The 19,386-nt window shown below is 38.3% G+C and overlaps 1 protein-coding gene across 4 annotated transcripts in view; it reads left to right on the forward strand.

The window, feature by feature from the left end:
* The window catches only part of AMN1 (antagonist of mitotic exit network 1 homolog), an 86,530-nt gene that overhangs the window by 25,169 nt on the left and 41,975 nt on the right, over positions 1-19,386 (forward strand). For 3 of the 4 annotated variants that reach the window (XM_061417465.1, XM_061417467.1, XM_061417468.1), the window contains 4 exons: positions 13,722-13,854; positions 15,334-15,478; positions 17,863-18,080; positions 18,391-18,447. In XM_061417465.1, the coding sequence (XP_061273449.1) occupies positions 13,722-13,854; positions 15,334-15,478; positions 17,863-18,080; positions 18,391-18,447 (553 nt within the window). Of the gene's footprint in view, positions 1-12,684; positions 12,834-13,721; positions 13,855-15,333; positions 15,479-17,862; positions 18,081-18,390; positions 18,448-19,386 lie in introns of those variants that run through there. The other variant, XM_061417466.1, reaches the window with a different exon arrangement.

Raw genomic sequence — 19,386 nt, forward strand, 5'->3', positions numbered from 1 at the left:
CTGCTGCTAAGTCGCTTCAGTCATGTGCGACTCTGTGCGACCCCTTATACAGCAGCCACCAGGCTCCCCCATCCCTGGGATTCTCCAGGCAAGAACACTGGAGTGGGTTGCCATTTCCTTCTCCAATGCATGAAAGTGAAGTCAAAGTGAAGTCACTCAGTTGTGTCCGACCCTCAGCTACCCCATGGACTACAGCCTACCAGGCTCCTCCATCCATGGGATTCTCCAGGCAAGAGGACTGAAGTGGCTGCCATTGCCTTCTCGCTAGAGGATGAATGGGACATGAATTTCTCCCCTTCCTTAAGTACTTCCCAGAATCTAAATCGTTCCTTTCCCAGGTTCTGGAGTTATTGCTATCCTTATGATCACAAAATTGGTGTGCCCCTTACCAGTATACCTGCTATCACTTTTTTCCAATCATCTACTCAGCAGAGGTCAAGTGCAGAAGGGATAAGAGTATTTTTACAAAAGTTATAGAGATCCATTATATTTCCCACCATGATGGGCATGGGCTACCGCAGGGAGACTTAGTGAGCAGTTTATTCAACCATTTGGTTGAATAAATGGTCATTATTTTCATAGGACAGAGGTTGGCAAGCTTTTCCTATAAACGGCCAAAGAGAAATATTTTCAGCTCTGTAGGAGAGCTTTTGTAGAGCAAAAGCAACCATGCTAAGCTGCTAAGTCACTTAAGTCGTGTCCGACTCTGTGCGATCCCACAGACGGCAGCCCACCGGGCTCCCCTGTCCCCGGGATTCTCCAGGCAAGAACACTGGAGTGGGTTGCCATTTCCTTCTCCAGTGCATGAAAGTGAAAAGTGAAAGTGAAGTCGCTCAGTCGTGTCCAACTCTTAGCGACCCCATGGACTGCAGCCTACTAGGCTCCTCCATCCATGGGATTTTCCAGGCAAGAGTACTGGAGTTGGGTGCCGTTGCCTTCTCCAAAAGCAACCATAGATAATATATAATAGACTGTCATGGCTATGATTCAGTAAAACTTTATTTACAAAAACAAGCAAAAGATCAGGCTCAACCCACGGGTTATAGTTTGCTGATCTAGTTCTAGACTCTAGTGACTGATCTAGTATCAGTTCAGTCTGATAGGAGAAACCAAGTGACTAAAACCAGATTAAGTTCGAATTCCATAAGCTTCTTTTTGGGCAGGTTGCCATTCAGGTGTACCAACCAGGCTGGCTTGGGGTGACTGTTAGAGAAAAGAAAAATGCATCATGTTCAGGAAATGTCAGAGCAAAATTCTATTCCTCTGATCTGAATAAATGTTAGTTAAGGTAATACTGGCTGTTATTTATAACCAGTAAACTCCAAGGGTTCAGCAATGTCACACACAATATGCTTATTTCTCATTCATGTAAATACCCAGTGTGGATAGTCTTAGTTGGCTGATGGCTTTCCTCCACATGGTAATTTAGGGTCCCAGGCATCTCACATCTTGTAACTGTACTATCATTAAGGACCTTAGTGTTCTGCATCTAGCTGCTAGTATTAGAGGCTCTCCTGCAGAGGCAAGGGGAGGCTCTGGCCAATTGTGAGGACAAAAACATTGGAAGCAGCAGTTCTGAGAAGTACTCATCATTGTGACCCCTCCCAGAAGCCACCATTAGCCCCACCAAACAGCCTGTAAAAAGTAGAATTCTAAAATTTCAAAATAGGTCAAGATAACCCCTTTCATCCTGATCTTTGTCTAGAAGGTGGCCAAGAAGATGTGAACTCTTTCAGTGGATGCTCGCATTTAGTGACCAAACTACCTCATTAAGATGTATGGACCAGGAGAAGGTGAAGCAGGTAGAGTTAGAAATCTCTCCAGTTGGCTTTTTTAAAAACTCCATTTATCTCTTACTGAAACCAACAGCTCAAGGATGATAAGGGATATGAAGTGTCCATCAAATACCTTGACTTTTGGTCCAGTATTGAGTGGACCTTTGCATTAAAAGATATCACACAGTCTGACTGAATATGGTCTAAAAGGCCAAAAACATAATACATTTTATGTTATGGTCATTGTGGCTGGAGTTGGTTGATCAGATTGGAACATTGACACCATAAACTGAAAAGATATCAACAAGAGGCATCAGTGGAGATGCCAAGACAAGTGGTCAAAGGCTCAATATAATCAGCTTGTCAGGAGTTAGAGGGCCTATTTCACTTGGAGACAAACAGGTTAACTTTGGAAAGGAGGCACAAGGCTGGCATGTAATGGTAGTTTTAACATCAGGCACATGTAATCCTTACTTTCCTAAGCTATGATGGTGGATGTGTCACTACGTTCAGCATAATGATGAATTTCCAGTAGAAATGACGGGGATCTGGGTAGGGCATAATTAATAGTGTCATCCCAGCCCATTCCATTAGAGAATGAGCCATTGCCATATATATATCAGCTATAATTTGTTCTATAGTTCACAGTCCTAAAGAGGAATATCTTTAATCTGCCCATCTGTAGTCTTCCAAATTGCAGACCAAGTGACTAAGCAGTTGGCAATAGTCCAAAAGTCAGTAAAAACATATGGCTTAATCTTAGTAGTATTACATTATCTAAGGTAGGTATTGGCGATTTTCAGCCTTTCAAGAAATACAGTCTCAGCTCCGTCATTATAGTGTGAAAGCAGCCATAAACAACACATAAATGAATAGACATGGCTGTGTTCTAAGAAAACTTTATTTATAAAAGCAGGTAACAGGCCAGATTTGGCCCATAGGTCATAGTTTTCTGACCCCTGGACCTAAGGGGAAGGCCCAGGACAATGGTGACCTTTAAGAGGACTCAGATGTTGGACTTAGCAAAGTCTTAAAGAAACTACTATAAATATGTTCAAAGAACTAAATTATGCCATACTTACAGAAGTAAGGGTAAAAGTAGTTTGGCAGTTTGTCAAAAAGTTAAACATAGAATTACCATTTTTACTCACAAATTTACTCTTAGATATATAACCAACATAATTGAAATTGAGTACTCAAATATTTCTACACAAATACTCATAGTAACACTAATCACAGCAATCCAAAGGTGGAAACAACCAATATGTCCATCACCAATGAATCAATACACAAAATGTGGTATATCCATACAATGAAATATCATTCAGCCATTAAAAGGAATGAAGTACTGATACATGCTACAATGTGGATGAACCTGAGAAACATTATGCTAAATGGAAGAAACCAGACATAAAAGTTCACATTTATATGAATAAATTTATATGAAATACCTGAAATAGAAAATTCCATAGCAAAAGAAGCACGTTGATGGTTTCCTGGTACTGGGGAAAGAGAGGAATGGAAACTGCCTCCTTAGTAAATGTAAATTTTCTTTTGGGCTAATGAAACAATTTTATAAGTGGATAGAAGTAGTGTTTACACAACATGAATATACAAAATGCCAAAGAATTTTACACTTTAAAAGGTTAATTTTATATTATGTGAATTTCACCTCAATTTTAAAAAAATGGAAAAAGAATTAAAGGTATGATGACAAAGTCTCATGATATAGATAAAATCATCATCGTCGTTCAGTTGATCAGTGGTATCTGACTCTTTGGCACCCCATGGACCTCAGCATACCAGGCTTCCCTGTCCTTCACCATCTCCTGGAGTTTCCTCAAATAAATGTCCATTGCATCAGTGATGCCATCCAACCATCTCTGTTGTCCCCTTCTCTTCCTGCCTTCAATCTTTCCCAGCATCAGGGGCTTTTCCAATGAATCAGCTCTTTGCCTCAGGTGGCCAGAGTATGGGAGCTTCTGCTTCAGCATCACTCCTTTCAATGTACATTCAGGATTGATTTCCTTTAGGATTGACTGGTTTGATCCCCTTGCAGTTCAAGGGACTCTCAAGAATCTTCTCCAGCCCCACAGTTCAAAGGCATCAATTCTTTGGCACTCAGCCTTTTTTATTGTCCAGCTCTCACATCCATACATGACTACTGGAAAAACCATAGCTTTAACTATACAGACCTTTGTTGGCAAAGTAATGTCTCTGCTTTTTAATATGCTGTCTGGATTTGTCATTGCTTTTCTTCCAAGGAGCAGGCGTCTTTTAATTTCATGGCTGCAGTCACCATCCACAGTGATTTTGGAGCCCAAGAAAATAAAGTCTGTCACTGTTCCCATTGTTTCCCCATCCATTGCCATGAAGTGATGGGACTGGATACCATGATCTTTGTTTATAAATGCTACGTTTTAAGCCAGCTTTTTCACTCTCCTCTTTCACCTTCATCAAGAAGCTCTTTAATTCCTCTTCACCTTCTGCCATAAGAGTGTTGTCCTCTGCATGTAACAGATAATATCAATATCTGAGGTTATTGATATTTTCCCCTGAAATCTTGATTCTAGCTTGTGCTTCATCTGGCCCAGCATTTCACATGATGTACTCTGCATATAAGTTAAATAAACAGGGTGACAATATACAGCCTTGACATATCCCTTTCACAATTTTGAACCAGTCTGTTGTTCTATCTGGTTCTAACTGTTGCTTCTTGATTTGCATACAGGTTTTGCAGGAGGCAGGTAAGGTGGTCTGGCATTCCTATCTCTTTAAGAATTTTCCACAGTTTGTTGTGATCCACACAGTCAAAGGCTGTGGACATTCTTTGGCATTGCCCTTCTTTGGGATTGTAATGAAAACTGACCTATTCCAGTCCTGTGGCCACTGCTGAGTTTTCCAAATTTGCTGGCATATTGAGTGCAACACTTTCACAACATCATCTTTTAGGATATGAAATAGGTCAGCTGAAATTCCATCACCTCCACTGGCTTTGTTTGTAGTGATGCTTCCTAAGGCCCACTTGACTTCACACTCCAGGATATCTGGCTCTAGGTGAGTTATCACACCATCATGGTTATCCACATAATTAAGATCTTTTTTGTATAGTTCTGTGTATTCTTGCCACGTCTTCTTAATTGCTTCTGCTTCTGTTGTTCCATACATTTCTCTCCTTTATTGTGCCTATCTTGGCACCATAGAGGCTATTACTTTAGAGATACAATAGAGACTATTAATGAAGAAATATAAATTATATATAAAAAAGAACCAAATGGAAATTCTGGAATTGAAAAATTACAATAACTGAAATTTAAAAATCACTCGAGGGACTCAGCAGTAGATTTGAACTGGCAGAAGAAAGAGTTATGAACTTGAAGATAAATAATAGTATGCAATCTGAAGAATGGAAGGTAAATAGGATAAGGAAATAGGGCAGAACCTCAGAGGATTACGGGATAAGCATGTCAATATACATGTGATAGGAACATGAAAACAAAAAGAGAGAAAGAGAAGAAAATAGATTCTTGAAGAAATAATAGCTAAAAGCCAGATTTAATGAGAAATATTAATCTACACATCCAAGGAACTCAGTGAATTGAAATTAACTGAATGAATTTTTAGGATAAATACAAAGAAATATAAACATACACATCAGGAGAATTCCCTGGTTGTCCTATAGTTAGGACTCCACACTCTTACTACTGAGGGCCCAGGTTCAATCCCTGATCAGGGAACTAAGATCCTGCAAGCTGCATGACATGGCCAAAAACAAAACAAAAATATCATAGTAAAAATGTTGAGGCCAAAAGAAAATCCTGAAAGCAGTAAGAGAAAAATTACTCATGTATAAGAGAACCTTAATAAGATTAACAATGAACTCCTCTTCAGAAACAATGAAAGCAGAAAACAATGGGATAACATGTTTAAAGTGCTGAAAGAAAAACCTCAACTAAGAATCCTATAAACAGCAAAACCCAACTTAAAAGTGGGAAGAGGATCTAAATAGACAGTTAAAGGAGATATACAGATGGCTGACAAGCACATGCAGAGATGCTCAACGTCATTAACTAGCAGTGAAATGTAAGTCAAAACCATAATGAGCTATTATTACATCATAGCCACTAGGATGGCAATAATAAAAGACAGATAATATCAAATATTGGAAAGGATGTTGAGAAATTGGAACCCTCATACACTGCTGGTAGGAATATAAAATGTTGTAGCCACTTTGTAAAAATAGTTTGGCAATTCCTCAAATGTTTATACTTAGAGTTACTGTATGACTCAGCAGTTTTATGTGACCCAGCAAGTGAGCTCTTAGATATGTCCCCAAAATAAATGAAAACATATGTCTACCCAAAAACTCATATATGAACATTTGTAGCAGGATTATCCATAATAGCCCAAAAATAGAAACAACTCAAGTATCAATAAACTGATGCATAGATAAACAAAATATGGTACATCCATATGATGGAATATTATTTGGCAGTAAAAATGAATGAAGTGCTGATACATGTTACTACTAGATAAACTTGAAAATGTTACGTGAAGGAAGCCAGTAATAAATTATCACATACTTTATAATTCCATTTATATGAAAAGTGCAGAATAGGCTAATCTAGAAGGCAATGGCACCCCACTCCAGTACTCTTGCCTGGAAAATCCCATGGATGGAGGAGCTTGGTAGGCTGCAGTCCTTAGGGTCGCAAAGAGTCAGACACGACTGAGTGGCTTCACTTTCATGCATTGGAGAAGGAAATGGCAACCTACTCCAGTGTTCTTGCCTGGAGAATCCCAGGGAAGGGGGAGCCTGGTGGGCTGCCGTATGGGGTTGCACAGAGTCGGACATGACTGAAGCGACTTAGCAGGAGCAGCAGCAGCAGAGAGACAGAATATGGCACCCTGTCTCTATGTGTCCTCACATGTAGAAGGGCTTGAGATTTCTCTGGAGCGTCTGATAGTTCCCTGGGCTATAGAACGTGGCGGGGATAGAGACGTGACTGCTAATGGGTATAAAATTATTTTTAGTGTATTGAAAATCTTCTGGAATTAGATACTGATGATGGATGCACAACTCTGTAGATTCACTAAAACCACTGTTATGTCAGTTATATCTTAATAAAGCAGTTACTCCCCAAATGATCCTTTTTTGCTAAGCGTTTAACTTTTAGAATAAATGACATAAATTTCTGTTAATGGTAGAGCATCTGATTTCAACATCATAACAGAGTTGAAGAGAATGAGAGCTGAGAGTGTCTAAACTTGTCACCCTTCTTATTCCTTCAGTTCAGTTCAGTTCAGTCGCTCAGTCGTGTCCGACTCTTTGCGACCCCATGAATCGCAGCACGCCAGGCCTCCCTGTCCATCACCAACTCCTGGAGTTCACTCAAACTCACGTCTATCAAGTCAGTGATGCCATCCAGCCATCTCATCCTCTGTTGTCCCCTTCTCCTCCTGCCCCCAATCCCTCCCAGCATCAGTCTTTTCCAATAAGTCTTATTACTTGCAGTCTATTAAATATGAATCACTTAAAAAATGACAGTAATATCCATGGAGATGTGCTACCCAGATCACCCTTCAAGGAAGGACTTTCTACCCACCTTCAGGATCTACCTCTGCTGACTCTGCAGTCACCTTACTTCAAGTCACACTCTTCCAGGAGCAGCCCACATCGATGGCAAGGATATAAAATCCCAGTCAAAACTAGAATTCCTGTTTAAAACCTAGGGTCTCATGCCTTTATTATGTACAAGTGTATTTTTTCCTCAGATGAAAAAATACCATTTAACTATGCTTTGGAATTTGTGAATATTCATAAGGCCCTATTATGGTCTAAATGTTTTTGTATCATATGTTGCAATCCTACCCCTAAAGGTGATGCCTTTAGTAACTGGAGCCTTTGGGAGGTGTTTAACTCATGAGGGTGGAGCTGTTACTGAAAAGTGTGGGGTCTGGCTGCTCACCGCCCAAAATCCAGTAAACAGGCCGGGTTGGTGGAAAGGAATGTTTGCTTTATTTCAGATGCCAGCAACTGGTAGGGAGGGTGAACATATGCCCAAAGGCCAACTCCCCATCCCAACAAGCAGAGAGCCGGGAGTGGGGTTGCTACATGGAGAAACAGAAGTAATCTCTGACAGTCATCCTCAAATTGGTCATTAGTGGTCTGACCAGTGTCATCTTGGTTGTTTTCAGTTCAGTTCAGTCCAGTTGCTCAGTCACGTCTGACTCTTTGTGACCCCATGGACTGCAGCATGCCAGGCTTCTCTGTCGATCACCAACTCCCGAAGCTTGTTCAAATTCATGTCCATTGAGTTGGTGATGCCATCTAATCATCTCATCCTCTGTCGTCCCCTTCTCCTCCTGCCTTCAATCTTTCCCAGCATCAGGGTCTTATCTGGTGAGTCAGTTCTTTACATCAGGTGGTCAAAGTACTGGAGTTTCAGCCTCAGCATCAGTCCTTCCAATGAATATTCAGGACTAGTTTCCTTTTGGACAAACTGGTTGGATCTCCTTATAGTCCAAGGGACTCTCAAGAGTCTTCTCCAACACCATAGTTCAAAAGCGTCAATTCTTTGGCACTCAGCTTTCTTTATGGTCCAATTCTCACATCCATACATGACTCCTGAAAAAACCATAGCTTTGACTATATGGACCTTAGTTGGCAAAGTAATATCTCTGTTTTTTAATATGTTGTCTAGGTTTGTCATCAGAGAAGGCAATGGCACCCCACTCCAGTACTCTTGCCTGGAAAATCCCATGGACCGAGGAGCCTGGTAGGCTGCAGTCCATGGGGTCGCTAAGAGTCGGACACAACTGAGCGACTTCTCTTTCACTTTTCACTTTCATGCATTGGAGAAGGAAATGGCAACCCACTCCAGTGTTCTTGCCTGGAGAATCCCAGGGACGGGGGAGCCTGGTGGGCTGCCGTCTATGGGGTTGCACAGAGTCAAACACAACTGAAGCGACTTAGCAGCAGCAGCAGCAGGTTTGTCATAGCTTTTCTTCCAGGGAGCAAGCGTCTTTTAATTGGTTTTAATTGGTTGTTTTAGGTACAGTTAATTTTCAGTTCCAAAATCCATTTGTTACCATTTCTTTGAGGCCAGTTCTAGGAATTGTGACAGCTCATGTCATGGGTACAGTCTGGTCACTATGTAGTTAACTTATTCACCCCCATGTTTTAATATCTATAAGACAGTTCACAGGATATGGCTCAGAATATTATCTGTAGCCCTTGAGAAAGAACTAAAAGTCCTTGACTATGCTTAATGCCTACATTATTATTTGGTCTCTTTTGACTGTTTTTCTTTGTTTTCCACATTTCTCACTTCTCTGATTAAGCTTTCTCTTTGACTATAGTTTTCCACAGACAGAAGGCAGACAGAGGACATGGGGTACGGATAAGGACAATAGGGTCCTGCTCCATTTCAAAAATCTTACAAATTGGATTAGTGTCTTTACAAAGAAGCTCCAGAGAAATCCCTAGCCCCTTCTACCATAAGAGGACACATAGAGAAGGTGCCAGCTGTGGATCAGGAAGAGAGCCCTAACTCAACCATGCTGGCACTTTGATCTTAGACTTCTAGCATCCAGAACTGTGAAAATTAAAGTTCTTTTGTTTAGCAAATCTATCCAATCTATGGCATTTTGTTATTGCAATTCAACCAGACAAAGACAGTGTCCTTAAAGAGGAGGAAAACTCAGACTTTCACCATGAGGTTTGCTTTCACAACACAAAGAACACAGGATTCTCACGCAAAACTACTTCTGCCAAAGAAGTGTTAACAGTCAAAATTTACAAAGTACCTAAAGAACAAAATAGCATGAGAGAGACTCAACAGAAAATAGGACAATTGACACTTTATTAACTTCGGACAGTAGAATAACTTGAAAGATATTTTAAAACAAATATATTGGAAATGTTCAAAAACAAAGGAACAGTTATTCTTAACAGATGAATATAGATAAAATAACAGATAAATTAAAAAAAATTAAAAGTCCTAAGAAAGAAAAATGTAGTCATTGAAATAACCACCTAAATTCCCTTGTATCTTTCGTAAGAGGTGATAGACTGGACTTTGACCACATCCTGTGTGTTGAAATGAACACCTACTGGTTCCCTTCCCCCACTCCACACTTTTTCACAGTTAGCTGAATCTGAGGCCCAGCCCTCAAAACGACCTTACTTTTGAGGTCGTTACTGCAGGTCGACCTTATCCTGCTACTTGGAGTACTACTGATATGTCAGGGGACATTCAACTTTAAGGAATCCAACATGTTGTTTTCTTCCTTTGTGTGCTGTTTCTCAAGGGCCCTCTGTTCCTTATGAGTTCCTGGAAAACAGGAATGAACAGAGCTGCACACAGTTCTTAGGTCTGAGGTCATGAGGCAGAGCACATACATGGATTCCCTTCAGTGACCTTTTACTTTAATGTAAACTATTCAGTCATGTCCCTATTACTCAGATATGGATTGTCTTTTGGCCCTGTGACGATTGTTATTCACCTGGTTCTGTTTTTGCTCAACTTTATTTTTGCTGCCTAAAGCTTCCTTGTATAGGGATATATAAGCACACTCTGCCACAAATAAAGCACCCTTGTTTCACTCGAGACTTGGGTCCCCTGCATCCCTCTTTTCGTCATCTCCAGTCCCCAGGTCCCAGTCTATAAAGACCACGACATTGATAGTTGTTCACTCACTAAGTCATATATCCAACTCTTTGTGACCCTATGGTCTGTAGCACACCAGGCTCCTCTGTCCTTCACTGTCTCCGACAGTTTGCTCAGTTTCATGTCCATTGAGTCAGTGATGCTATCTAACTACCTCATCCTCTGCCACCCCTTTCTCCTTTGCTTTCAATATTTCCTTGGATCAGGGTCTTTTCCAATGAGTTGGCTATTGATAGTAGCTTTAATTAAGTGCTTTAAGAGACAAATTGAACAGGTTAGGTTTTAGCCTCTGTTGGTCAAATTAAAGTAGCTGATAAGAGTGGCATACTTCCATGAATATTTGAATTAAGCCAAGAACTTACTGGGGTGGATTGTTGGAAGAGGCAATACCATGGACCTGCACATTCTTGCTGGGTATACCAAGAATGCAGGGCCTTGATTACCTAGGCCATTTCTCAAGGTTGCATTTGTAGTAAACAGCCTTGAGAGATGAAGTATTTTTCTCCTTCCAAAAAGAGCAGTCTTGCTTCTGGTTGCTATAAAAATGGTGAACCCCCTCAAGCTCAGTGTTTCTGTCTTGTACAACCCACTACATGAGTAAACATCTATCTGGACCGACCTTCCTACATTATACTGTCGGACCTGGGACATGGATAACCAACACAAACATGAAGCTTCAGCTACTACTCTTTTTCTTTTTTTTAATTTATTTATTTTTGACTGAGCTGGGTCTTTGTTGCTGCCCATGGGCTAGTAGCAGCGACCAGGGGCTACTCTGCTCATTGCTGTGGCTTCTCTTGTTATGGAGCACAGGCTCTAGGATGCACAGGCTCATGGTTGTGAAGTATGGGGTTAAGTTGCTCAGCAGCATGTCAGTTCTTAATTCCTAGACCAGGGTTCGAACCCCAGTCCCCTGCATTGGCAGGCAGATTCTTAACCACTGGACCACCAGGGAAGATCCCTGGCTACTGCTCTTATCCTGAGTAATAAAGTCATTTTTCACTGACCCAGCATTCTTCTGCCAGCATTCATAAAATGATAATAAAGCTAACTCATAAACTGGTAAGTAGGATCAACTCTCAGATTCTGCACGACTCTTGACAGTTACAAAAATCTATTACAAGAGAGTTTTTAAGTAAAAAATGAGAGGTAAGGGACTTCCCTGTGGTCCAGTGGTTAAGACTCCACGTTCTCACTGCAAGCAGCATGGCTTCCATCCCTGGTCAAGGAACTAAGATCCCACATGATGCAACTAAGACCCAGCACAGCCAAATAAATAACTATTTTTTTTAAAATACAAGTATTGCAAACTAAGAATTCTACAGATTTAGTAGAAAGAATAAGAACATAGAAGAATTAAAAGATACTAATCAATGAATAATCACATACACAGTGGCTCAGATGATAAAGAACCTGTCTGCAATGCTAGAGGCCTGGGTTCAATCCATGGATTGGGAAGATCCCTTGGAGAAGGAAATGTATTCTTGCCTGAAAAATCCCATGGACATGAGAGTCTGGTAGGCTACGGTCCATGGGGTTGCAAAGTGTTGGACATGACTGAGAGATTAACACTAACACACATTATATATTTATATGCACATACATGTACATACACAGAGAGAGATATTTAGACACGCATATATAAAACACAGAAAGAGAACATTACAACTCTCAGATAGAAAATATACATTTTCTGAATATTTATAGAGCACATACAAAATTAGTTATGTATTTGACCACAAAAATAGCTCATAGATTTAAGTAAAAAGCAAAATAGATAGAAGATATGAATAGATTATTTTGAGGAAAGACTATCTAGATAGCCAGCAACTTTATGAAAAGATGTTAAATTTACTAGAAATTAGAGAAATAAGAATTAAATTAGTAATGAGATACTAGTTTTCACCCATGAGATCTGTCAACATTTAAGAGTAAGCAGATGGTAAAAATCGTGCTCAGTGAAAAACTAAACAAATCTATGACAAATACCACACGCATAAATTAGAAATACATCCATAGAACAATCATGTTAAAAGGATACATACAACAAAAGGATACATATTAGACATAAGAATGATTTCCTAGAGCTGGGGGACGAGATTGGGAAATGGACATAATGAAAATAAATGGAAAAATAAATAAAATGAACAATAACATCTGTTGCTTAGCGATGTAGAGGAAAAGGAACTCTCCAACACTTCCGATGGAAATATGAAGAAAATAATCTGACAACATATGTTATATCCTAGAAACAGTGGAATGCTCCTCAATAGGGGATGACTAAGTCATCCACACTATGAAATACAATATTTAGCCACTAAAGGAGAATTAAAACTATACTTGATGCTTTAAAGAATTATTATTAAATGAAAGAGCTTGTAGAAAAGTGAGTATACACTGATGCCATTCTAAGAAACAGTGATCTCTCCCCACCCCCACCCTAACTTGTAAAAGTATGTGTGAGAACATAGATACATGTGTGAGTGAATGTGTGTGTGTGTACAAGCACAGGAAAAATAAGAATATACAAGGAATAGCATGAGGAACTAAACTAATGGAGAAAGAAAGGCAGAGGCAACCAAAAGAAGAAAAGAAAAAGAAAAAGACTGCACTAAAAAAATTCAAGTGTGTATATGTGAAAGTATTTGTAGGCAGAAACTAAGAAAGATTTGTATTTATTTAACATACAAGTATCTCAGATAGTTGGGATTTCAGGCCACATATCAATATGAAATATGTTGGTTGTATGGGTCTTGGTTGTTGCCTGCCTTGATAACTCTGTAATATATAATACTGGCACTAAGTTTATTATCTCTGTGATTTGTACTATTTGTGGAATCTTTGTGGTTACAGTTCTTTCTTGGTTCTTATACCTGTACAATTTTTAAGAAAAATAGTGAAAGCGAGTTTGTTGGATTAACACATAAAATTTGTCAATTAATAGGCCCTAGTTTAATGTTTACTTAGGAATGTATGTGACTAAAAGCTTGGTAGTAACTATATGTCTTAGGAATTGGAGAGACTGACTTAAGAAAAATTCTTTGTCATTCAGAATGCATTTTAGTAAGTGATGGATGCTGAGAAAAAGTTGTAGAGGAAAAGGGCAACTTGTTCATAACTGAGGCTTTTGAATCTTACCAAGCTTAAGTTGTAAATATTCATATAAAATGTGCACCCATTTTTTCTACGAACTAAGTGCTAACAAATGCATTAAACAAATATTAGAAGTCAATACCTGTATAGTGTAATTTACTGTATTGTATTTGTATTTCAGATGCCTTTGGTGCTTCATGAAGAATATTTCTAGATATATCACAGACATTAAGCCTTTGCCACCCAACATAAAAGATAGACTCATCAAAATTATGAGCGTGCAGGGGCAGATAACAGATTCAAACATAAGTGAGGTAAGAAAATATATAACTGTAAAGCAAGCTTATTATATTTTACTGGTCAGCTATGGTTTCAGATTTTTGGAACAATGTTTTATATTAGGACGAGTAATTTTAGAATATACTAAAGTTATTTTTTTCTCCAGATAACCATAATGTCCTGTGTAATAGCTTCTAAAATAATCTCCCATTGACTTCCCTGGGGGTCAGAGGTTAAGACTCAACGCTTCCGATGCAGGGGGTGCAGATTTCATTCCTGGTTGGGGAACTAAGATCCCACGTGCTGAGCAGCCAAAAAACAAATAAAATAAAAATTAAAAATCTTCTCCCACTGTTCCTTCAGTTATTCCCCTTGTCTTCATGGTACCAATATCCATGAACTGCATATTTTCAAGAAATGTTAAACTTTTGGGTTAAGTATACCTTAGTAAATCTAGAAAAAATTAAAATGCAGAGTGAAAAAACAAATGGCAAAAAAAAAAAAAGACCCACAAGAAGAAATATGAATGTTACATTGTGACTCTAGGACACAAACCATACCTATGTGTAAAAGTACAGTGTATAGTACACTTGGATATTTTCTATTTTATTCTAGTATGTCTTATTTCAATTAAAAAATGTTGTTCATAGCCTACTAGATTGCTTTTATCCATTCAAGGATAACAATCAGTTAAAAATCATTCTTCTAAACTCTTTTCATTCTTCTTCTGGCTACCTCACTCCATCTAACTTATACTTACTCCCTTTCCCTATATATATGTTAGTTGCTCAGTCGTGTCTGACTCTTTGCGACTCCATGGACTGTAGCCCACTAGACTCCTCTGTCCGTGGGATTCTCCAGGCAAGAATACTGAGTGGGTTGCCATGCCCTTCTCCAGGCGATCTTTCATATCCAGGAATTGAACCCAGGTCTCCCACATTATAGGCAGATTCTTTACCAACTGAGCTTCCCAGGAAGCCCTTTCCCTAATTAAGCTAAAATTAACAATTCTGTAAGGGAGAATGTATAGTAAAGCTTCTGGCCTGAATAAAAATACCAGCTTTGCCACTCTTTCTGACACTGAACCTCAGTTCTCTTAATTGTAAAATGGGTTTGCAACTATCATCACTCACTGCCTACAGAGATTAAAGACTTGTACCTGCTGAACAAAGAGGCACATAGCTAGAATCTCTCATGATAGTCAGAAACTACTGGAAGAGGATAAGCACCCCACTACCTTGGTTCTGCTTCCATATCTAATGGGTTCTTATTCTGTACCAGCTGTCTCAGTAGAGCTCTGTGTCCCAGCAAGACTTTGGGGACACTATAAGCTGCACCCTCAGTTGGAATTAGACTTGGTTTTTTCTACTTTTTGTATCTGTCTTCACACAAATGCATTTCTGTATTCTTTGCTATAGCCATTTCTCTGTTATGGTCATCAAAACACTAAATATGGAATAAATATTTATGTTTATAGGAAATTTTAATTTTTCAAAATAATGTATATATTATAGATTTTACATCCTGAAGTCCAAACTCTAGATCTACGAAGCTGTGATATTTCAGATACTGCTCTCCTGCACCTATGTAACTGCAGAAAACTGAAGAAATTAAATTTAAATTCCTCAAAAGAAAACAGAATTTCCATAACTTCAAAAGGTATGTTTATTAACACTGAATGAATTGGTAGAAACTATTCACCATAGTTTTGGAGCAGAGAAGGGGGAAGATATATTAAAAGATATGAAGATATTAAAAGATATTAAAAGTATGAAGATGTCAGTCAGTCAGTTCAGTCGCTCAGTTGTGTCCAGCTCTTTGCTACCCCATGGACTACAGCACGCCAGGCTTCTCTGTCCATCACCAACTCCCAGAGCTTGCTCAAACTCATGTCCATTGAGTTGGTGATGCTGTCCAACCATCTCATCCTCTGTCATCCCCTTCTCTTCCCGCCTTCAATCTTTCCCAGCATCAGGGTCTTTTCCAATGAGTCAGTTCTAAGAACCCCATGAACAGTATGAAGGTGTCAAAGAAATAGAAACTATATTTATCAATAAAAATATTCAAAATAAGCTAGAGAATCCTAATTAGAATTCTTGCTTATAATCAGTGCTGAAAGTTAGGAAATACATTGTCACTATTTAAATTTTAAACATATTTAAAATAAACATGGCTAGATAAATATTTTAAATATTTTGCCTAGTATAGTGAAACAAGAAATGACCAGTTCATAACTTTGTTAAGACTTTTTTGTTGTAATATTACAACAGAAAGTTAAATCATAAGCAAATATTTACTAGGTTCTCTCCTATCAGCCTGTATAACACATAGTTTTGTAGCCAGAACTGCCCCATTTTGAGCTGCACAAAACTTGAAACATTTATTTTCCACTCCTGCTGACCTAAGCATGCCTCAAAACTGTTTTAGACAATGACTAATTGACTAAGAAAGAACTAATCTTGCTTGCTTAATTCCAGATACCAACTTCAAGGACATTGGCAGGGAAGCTGAAACAATTTAGACTATAAACCAGTCACATAGCAAAATCACCAAGTTCTCTGAAAGATATAAAGGTCTAACACACACTCCTAAGTTGTTTTCACAGGAAGCAGACCAGATGAAAACTGCTGACTGCAAGCATGTAACTCCCAGACCAGTTGAAACCAGAAGACTGGTGATGTTTGAAACTTTACCTTGATGCCAACCAATCTGAGAACTGTGTATGAACTGCTTGTGTACCTTGCAGCCCCCTCCCTCACATAAGCTTTAGAAGCTTTATCTCCCAACTGGCAACTTGGAGATGCTCTTGAGGATGTCAGTCTACCATCTCCCCAGTTTGCCCCCTTCCTGACTAAAGCAACTTGAAGTTTTCCACCAACACTTGTCTCTTGAGATTTGACCTTCTGAGTGGCAGGAAGCTGAAACTGGGTTTGGTACTGACCTTGTCCAGTTACAGTGTTTTATAACCAGGCAGACTGCATGTATCAGTGTGACTGTTACATGAATTAATGGATTTTTACCATTTTTTAAAAATATAAAATTTTTACTCTTTTCAATATAAGAAAGAGGGAGTTATTTGGCTACCTAGGTTTCTGGAAAATTTTGTAGGTAGTTGGCTCTATTTTACAATTAGCTTGGTTAGCAAGTTAGGATATTCATAATACTGCAAGGAAGCATAAGTTTTAAAATGTTTACACAAATACTGACTCTCTAAAAAGAACTTTCATGCTGAACACTAATGAATAAAGTAAGAGTTCTTTCTTAAGACATAGTAAACAATAAAAATGACCTACACACGAATTTACCATCTTCCATTTTGTGTATTTTGCCCGTAAAGGTGTCTTTTAACAGTGCTATAATGTTTGTCCATGGCTGAAGGGCCCAGGATTCCTTCAGTACTCTTTTTATTTATATGGCACATCATCACATACCTGTCACCAAAGTGCTTTTACATCAGTTTAATTGGATTTAAGGGCCTCTCTTTTCTTGACCCTCGGCAAAATTTAAGATTCGTCCAGGCTAACAGAGAAGGAGCATGGTGGTAGGAAAGGGTAGAATCAAAGAGGGAGGGGAAAACACAGAAACATGGGTATGATTTCTAAGGATAAGCATGAAAGCTATTACTTAAGACATTTGTGGCATTTAACTTTTGATTTTTTTTTTTCAGAGTCTACAAGAAAATTAACTTTATTACTTTAAAACTTTTAACAAAAAGGAGAATCATTACTATTTAATTACCTAATTTGGTTCTGAATGATATTTGGTCATTTCTTAAAAGCAAATCTAATCATAAAAAGGCATGTCATTAATTGCAGCTATTCTGAAGACTATACTACAGATTGTATAGAGAATTCTTGAAACATTCTAAAAGAGTTTTAAATAATGACAGCATCACTAGAAAAATAGTATATTCCCCATATGAACTGCTTTGGAAAAGGCTAATTGGATGTATCAGTACTGGTGATTACTAAAATAAAAATCAGTCACATTTCTCATAGATAAACATCTATAGCTCATTGATATGGAATTATATCTTCCCTCAGGAATAAAAGCTGTGGCTTCATCTTGTTCTTACCTGCATGAAGCTTCTTTGAAAAGATGCTGCAATCTCACTGATGAAGGAGTCCTTGCTCTTGCACTCAATTGCCGGCTGTTAAAGATCATTGATTTAGGAGGCTGCTTAGGTATTACTGATGTGTCCTTGCAGGCATTAGGAGAAAACTGCGCATTTTTGCAGTGTGTTGATTTTTCAGCTACTCAGGTAAGTGAAATAAAACTTGAAATGTAGAGACTGTATGTATTTATTTGCCCAGTATATTTCCATAACTCATCAGACACAATTTTTTTGTTGTTGCTGAAATTATTAACTTCATATTTTGATAGTTAAATAATTGCAATATAATTTGGCACCCTCCCCTCAATTGTTTTAAGTAAGGGTAGAAGGTATGTGGTGGCTAAAACACATGTTTGCTAAATGGGAGGAAATAAAACAATATCTAAATAATAATTTTTGGAAAAATATGCTTCCATCATCTCCATTTATGTGCTGTGTTCTTTTTCCCTTTGCTTAGGTATCTGACCATGGTGTGGTTGCGCTTGTTAGTGGACCTTGTGCCAAGAAGTTAGAGGTAATTTAAAAATATCTATAAAGATGATGATAATTGAATTTATATTATCCTCAGAAATTCTTTATTAAACCTAGAAGACAACCAGTGCCTTATTCTCAGTTAGGTATTTCCAAGGACTTTTTTCCCTTCCGCCTCTTTATTCCAGAGTGAAAAAAAACTGGTAAAGTTAGGAGATGAAGTATGCTCTATAAAAAACCCATTTTACTTCCAATAAATATGCTTATTTTCCAGAGGTTTTAACTTCTAATACATTTAAGGATAGTCTTATTATGGATAAAGATAATGAAAATTTATCAATGTAAAATGACATCCTTTAGAATTTTCATGTCTGACTGATGTTTTTACCAGGACTACTTATGCTCTTGCCAGTGTCTTTTTCTTGACATCATATTTATTCTCTCTTGATCATCTTTTTCTGAATCTATGAAGGCATCCAGAATATACCACTGTGGCATAAAGATTATTTTGAGCTGAAGATGTCTAAGAAACAACAGAGGTTAAAAACAAAGACTTCGTCTGAACCGCCTCCCATCCCCACTCTTTGCCTAAAAGCAGACACTTCTAAAATAATTAAAATGCCTCAAATTCTTTTTAAGAAAGATTTTCAGATGAGAAATTGCATTAAACAGGCATTGTCACAAGATTATCATAACTCCCATCTATTTTCCTAAAGGTCCATTTTGTCTTCCCTAAAAGTCATTTGTATGACTGTTAAGTATCCATTCTCCCCCTCCTCTTCCCCTATTAAGATGATATATAAACTAAATTCTAGCCATTTCTTTGAACCACGACCTTTGAGCTTGTGAATAAATTTTGCCTTTCCTCTTGTTAATCTTATTGTCAGTTTAATTTAAAGGCTTCCAAAGACAAATATAAGCGGATAGAGGTTTTTCCTCCCCCAGAAGCCACATTTTGCAGCTGTTTAAAAAGATCTTAAAT

Source organism: Bos javanicus, chromosome 5 (assembly GCF_032452875.1).
Source record: "Bos javanicus breed banteng chromosome 5, ARS-OSU_banteng_1.0, whole genome shotgun sequence".
NCBI lineage: Eukaryota > Metazoa > Chordata > Mammalia > Artiodactyla > Bovidae > Bos > Bos javanicus.